Consider the following 6641-nt stretch of genomic DNA (forward strand, 5'->3'; position numbering starts at 1 on the left):
TACAAGGTTTTCACATGGCATTAAACTATTATATCCACATATGCTTCCAATTCATCAATTTTCCAATTATATAATTTCCACATGTAAATTTGAAAATTAATTTTTAAATATTAACTCTTAAGTTGAAGAAAGTTTCAAAATAAATTGTTATAATCATCATTTATTGAGTAATAAAGACAATTAATTGTTTTCATTGTTATTTTTTTTTAAATTTTGAGACGTTGTTATTTTATTTTTTTTGGATTTGGGAAATCATTTATGAACGTTTGGACTGGATGTTTGGATTGAAATTGTGGTTTAAGTCATGAGGTTTGGATTATATTCTTGCTTTATTAAGCGCGCAGTTTAATAAAAATTATAATTATAGCTCATTGTTATATTCATATTTTAGGCATTTTTTATGCTGTGTAATTAAATGTTTTATAATTTCAATAAAAATAGTTTTTATAACACAAAACTTATGTTACAACATCTAAATGTTTACACTTAATAGTTTACAACATATGACTTCAGTAGATGATAAAGTTTTGACTAATATGTCTTTTTTGTTTCATGGTACGTATAAGTTAGAAATATGTGGCATAACTTATAATTATGTTTTAAATTGTTATTTTTCGCTATTTTTCTTTGTATGTTGGGTTCTTTTAATTAAAATAACAATGTGATACCTTATAATAATAATAATAATAATAATAATAATGCTAGATTATCTGACATTTACAATTTGTTAAAATGTATATAACACACGCGCGCACGTGCACACACACACGGGATTTAACCTAGTTAAATATTAGATTCGTTACTGAGTTATAACCTTTGAAGTTTGAATTTGTATGTGTGATAGTCTCTTTCCTTATTCACCAAAACATAGCTTTTATAGCAGACAAAGATCAATTCAATAAGGAAAGGGTGACCAAATTGGGCCATAAACTCATTACAATTTGCAAACATAATTGGCCCTACTTATGGAATGAACATACCTCAATAAATACTCAAGTGTAATCCAAAAATAAGTCATTTTATTTGGTGATTTATAGTTATTTGTTTTTATTTATTTATTTATTTATTATTTTTTTTTTGCAAAATTACAATGACCTGCAAATAATTTTGCTTATAGTTCAACTTTAGCTTTGGGTAATAATCTCTATATATTTTTTTATCTTATAAGTAGGGGTGGACGCATACCAGGTTTGAGCGGGTATTGGTAATCCCATGTCCATACCTATTTGTAAAATCATGTCCCATATCCGGCCCATTTTCTGTCGGGTATCGGGCATACCTGCGGGTATCAGGTATGCCCACTGGGACTTTCAAGTATATTTTTTTATCATTATAATTATTTTATATCTTTTATTCATACAACAATTACTATAAATTTAATTATAATACACTCCATATATACAAATGTGACAATAATAAATAATATCAGTATAATTTTTTATATATATGTTTCACAACCTACGACATACAAAGAATGATTCGAGTATATGATTCGGGTATATAGTTCGGGTAAAAGGGTATGTGTTTTCGGGTAATTGGGCCGGGTATCATCTAACCATATATCCGGCCCATACTCATCGGGTTTCGGGTATACCGTTGATCGATGTCGAAAGGTCAATCAAAAACATTTATAAAATACCTTTACTAGCAAGGGCAAGTAAGGTGTCGAATCCACAGGGAATCAGTGGAAAGTGCTAATCAAGTTCAATACTTGGTAATAATTATGTTAAGCGGACAGACGATGTCAAGCAAGTTGAAAATTAATTTGGTTGTAAAACAATTTAAGAAAACAGTGACTACACTTCAGGTTCAGGTAATGCAATGAACTAATTGATGATAATTTATACCAATTGGGAAATCACATAGACATGATTAGTTTATTAGAATAGATAAATTATTACTAAACACAATAGTTTGGTTATGATGATTCACAGAACTTAATCCGAAGTATTGACACAACTGAACACGGTCTATTTAATTACCAGTTCATAATACAAAACTAAGCATCTATCAATGATTAATGGTAAACGGTTCAATAACGATAAGAACTTAAACCTAAATGTTGATGAACACAAACCAGATAATTGATGATAAACAAAAGTCCCAAAAACACAACTGTTTAATCAGTTCCAATAAACATATAGATTCAATCAACCAAAAGATTAATCAAACTAAATCCCAATACATGTAATGTTCATAAAAATAATCAGTTCATATGCAAACCCTACACCTGAAGTGGTCACGAGTGGTTTAGCCTTGCATATTCATCATGATTAGCTCGATTATGGATTGGAAGGATGAAACCATGGATGATTATGGTGATTGGTAGGTGTTAGAATGGCGAAGAATGGCCCCAAAATCGCCCAAATATGTTAGGGTATGAAGCATAGGCGGCCTAGGGTTGAACCGGGCATAAATATGAAAGAAAAAACCTAAAAATCGCGTTTTTCAGCCCAGGCCACCGTAGCCTACGGTCTCCACACCGTAGGCTACGGTGATCGGACTCTGCTTTATGGTGACAGCCCTTTCGCACTGTTTTGCCCATAACTTCTTCGTTATAGCTCCGTTTTACGCACCGTTTTCGGCCACATCTTCGTCTTAAGATTCTCTATCATTCCATGCAATAAAATCTTCATTTCCATTCCATCTCATATGTTCCAATTTAGCTCCTTTAAGCCCCTGTAAGCTCCACTCACTTGTAAACGTAAAACCACTCAAAGTAATTGTGTCCAAGACATATAAACACATAAAATACACAATATAACTTACTTAACACGCATTATTTCACCAACACATCACATTCCCAAACTTTTCCTTTTTCGTCCCGAAAAATATGTACAATGAAATCAGAATGGGAAACTGTTTTTACTAATTACACAACTTATTTTTATTATTAGCAGATAACACAATAACAGCGATTGTCGATATTGCTATCCACTTAAACCCATGCCCTAATACTTACCAGGACAAATAAGGTGTGACAAATTCATTAGTTTATATGATTAAGCGGGACCCACACATCAAAGCCCTGAAGCCGCCTTACCATGTGTACAAATAAGCCCTGAAGCCGCCTTACCACTTCATTATGGTTTTACCGAGCCAAACCACCCCAAATTGACTTAAACCTTAGAGCTAGATGATCAAAACTATGCACAACCATGTGTACCATTTTAAGCCCGTATGTAATAGCTAAAACAATCATGGATAATTTATCAAACCAATACCTAAACTTAATCATCAAAGTCTACCAGAATGGCCATTAGATACGATTAAGGTACAATTATGTAACTAACTAGCAAATAGCCCCCACTACATGGTATACCCCCGTTATCAAGCAACACCCCATAGTCCATCACCATAGGTGAGTATGCACGAATTCATCTGTAGGGCTTACATATGACGTGTCCTGTGTGGTCCGTTTCTTAATGGTAATGAGACGCGAGCATGGGGACCCTATATGACTAACAGCGTGGATGATCAAGTCAGTAGTGTAATTGTACTTTAAAAGCACATAATGATCATGTTTAATGACTTTTATTTGGCAGATAAATTGCGGGTTTGCTCTTTGAGCTCTTTTAATATTCATAAATCCACTTAGGAGATATGAATACCCAGATGATATACCGCATAAAGACCCATGGTCTCCGAACCCTAGAACATCCCATCAATACAGGATTTAAGGTTATAAAACCATACACCTATGAAGCGTTAACCACTTAAACTAGAAGCGTTTTTATTTATGTTTATATCACAAGCCATCTAGCATACTCTAACGTTAAGCCTATCCAAGCATCGTTCAATAGCCTATTCATATTTTAAAATTTTCTTTTAGTGATCAAATCTAACAAAAGGCTTGAGTATGGCCCGACCTTTCATCCCAGTCCTTACACAAGCTTAGCTAAACAAACAAAACCCGAAAATGTTTCCCACTAAAATCAAACAATTAGAGGTTCAGTTGAGTCAACAACCAAACCGTCCTTTCATTCTTAAAGTCTGAGCCTACCGACACATCCAAATTAAGTGTGTTAATGTTATTTAATTATTATTATTATTATTATTATTATTATTATTATTATTATTTGTTTGTTTGTTTATTTTTATTTTTAAAATTTTCTATTTTATTTTTAATATTTTTATTTATTATTATTACTATGTTATCATATTTTTGACAAATAGTTCCAGTTTTTCTATCATTTTCCATTGTGTGCAAAAATTTTAAATTCGGGACATTTTTAACATTTTCCGCCTTTCAACTCCAATCCTGCATCCCCACACTTAAACTTTACATTGTCCCCAATGTAATTTACTGTTAAAAATTGAGTGTAGTACACGAGAACTTAAAAATTTTAACAACCAAATTTTAAACAAGTAGTCAAATAGCAATTAAGTCTAGCAATTCACACACAATACAACGTTTGCTAATGATTAAGATATGTATAATACGAAATACTATAAGTACATATACGCCCCCAAAACGTTTAAAAATATGTGAAAACGGGGGAATGACAAAACTCACCTTAAGATAAGCGAGTTAATATGATATTAAGAATTAAACGAAGAATCTTCCGATTAACGCGCCGAACGAAAATATCCAACAGAACCTGAAACTTAACGGGATGAAATTATAAGTAAAAGCGAAACTAGTTCCGCTGGAATCAATCCAAACGGATAAGTATAACTCGAGTTATGTCAATTTTAATAGTTAAACGAGTCGAGTCTGACCAGAATCCGAACTTCTAGTCGGGAGTTGGGTTTTGGTCAGAACCCATAAAATTTAATTTCAAGAAGAAAAGTCTTCTGGACCAAACGTTGAATCCGACCAGAATTATGAGAAAACGAGAAGTCAAACAGATTGACTATTTTGCCCTTTTTCGGTTTTTAAAGCAATTGACAAGCCAATACCCTTCAATCTCATAAATTAATTGAAGGTTATCGACTAGGGAATGTTTATGACTCAGTTTACAACTTACCCGGAATGTGAACAAACAACGAGATATAACGAGTCAAAGGTCCTTGGACTAGCAAAGTCAACCGGTTATGAATGGTTCTTCAACAAAAAACCAAAAACCGAGCTAATCTGAGATGGCAGATGGTATGGACGGCTGAGGGATGATTCTTAGGGTTTGTGCAAAGATTTATGGCAGAGATTTAAGGTTGTTTATATAGAAAAACATAAACCGAACTAATTATGACCTTTTTGGACCGTTTAAGCAAGTAAATATGAGTTTTATGAATAAATCACTGAATATAATCGCAAAGATCTGATCTTGAATGATAAGAAATGAATTTAAATATATATTTCAGTTATATTAAGATATCTTGATCCTTACTTCTCTCGGTTCATGCTCAAAATAACCGATTTTATGCCAAAACGAGCTAATAAACAAAAAACGAACTCAGATTATGCGCAAACTGACTGTGCAGCAGCACCATAGCGCTATGTGGCCGGCTTCTGGACCACCACCGCGCGGAGCTCCGGCATCCAGGTGGGTCAAGTTTTAGTTTTGTGCAATAATGGTCCCTATAGTTTGGTTTTGGTCAATTTATGAACTATTTTTGTTATAGTTAGTGAATAAACAATCATTAAAACATTGAGGGCTTAAAGTGAATATAAGGAAAATAGATGACTCATAAATGCAAGGTTTTATTAAATATTTGGATCCGAATAAGTTCATACAATGATTAAGTGAAATGAACGAATACGATAAAAACCAGAAATGCTACAGCGTCTTAGGTCCATCACTATCATATTCACTTGACTCATAGTAGCTCTGAGGGTTGTATGAAGGTGGCTCATAGTAAGGGATTGGATGGTAGCTCTGAGGGTTCCATCCCAACTATGACGTCAAAACTCCCTATTTGCATCTGAATAAGATTTATACGGAACTTGACCTTATCAAGGACTATGACACAATCCCGAATAACCAAATTGATAGTGATCGAATTCCCATTAGCTACTTCTACGGTAAAGGGCTTAGACAACCTATCCCAAGGCTTATCAATAATATATGCAAAGTCTAACGAGACAAAACTCTTATCGGCACCAGTATCGAATAATACGAAAACAGAATGGTTATTAATAGAGAACGTACCATTCACCACATCACTTGAGCGTTGGGCTTGATTCAAGTTCATCATGAAGGCACGACCATTCGAACCTTGAGGAATTGGTGCAGCTTGATTAGTTGGAGGGTCTTGAATAGCAGGGACCTGAACAGTAGCAGTCGGCGGAGCCATAAGTTGTGGAACTTGAGGAGCATAGGTGTGAGGTGCAAAGCTTTGATGGATCGGGGGTTGGTAAGTTTAGACTTGGTAGGCTTGACTAGTGTAGTACTGTGCGGGAAAAACTTGGGCTTGATGAACATAATACGGTGGAGGCATCACATGGGCTTGATTGGCAAGGGCTAGCAATGGGCACATATTGCGGAAATGACTAGGATCTCCACAATGGTAGCAAGCACGGGTATTTGGAACACTGGATTGAGCTTGGGGGTTATTAGCAGCTTGAGGAGCAGACGGTGCAGGTTGTTGAGGAGCGGCTCGTGCATTTGGAGGTGCACGGCAAGAGTTGGCAAGATGCCCATAACGGTTGCACGAGGTGCAAAGACGGCAAGTGGTTGATGCGGGATAATGACAGTTAC

General features: G+C 34.7%; 1 protein-coding gene across 1 annotated transcript; it reads right to left on the bottom strand.

Annotated features, from left to right (window-relative positions):
* Positions 1-5793: 5793 nt before the first annotated feature.
* On the bottom strand, positions 5794-6237 carry LOC143632240 (uncharacterized). The gene has a single exon (XM_077100805.1). The coding sequence runs from the start codon at positions 6235-6237 to the stop codon at positions 5794-5796; it is 444 nt and encodes a 147-aa protein (XP_076956920.1).
* Positions 6238-6641: the final 404 nt, after the last annotated feature.

Source organism: Bidens hawaiensis, unplaced genomic scaffold (assembly GCF_021521415.1).
Source record: "Bidens hawaiensis isolate Kalapana, Puna unplaced genomic scaffold, B.hawaiensis_p1.1 tig00006386_1, whole genome shotgun sequence".
NCBI lineage: Eukaryota > Viridiplantae > Streptophyta > Magnoliopsida > Asterales > Asteraceae > Bidens > Bidens hawaiensis.

Excerpts from the sequence above, each read along its gene's own strand:
- LOC143632240 (XM_077100805.1), bottom strand. The coding sequence starts at position 6,237 with ATGGCTCCGCCGACTGCTACTGTTCAGGTCCCTGCTATTCAAGACCCT.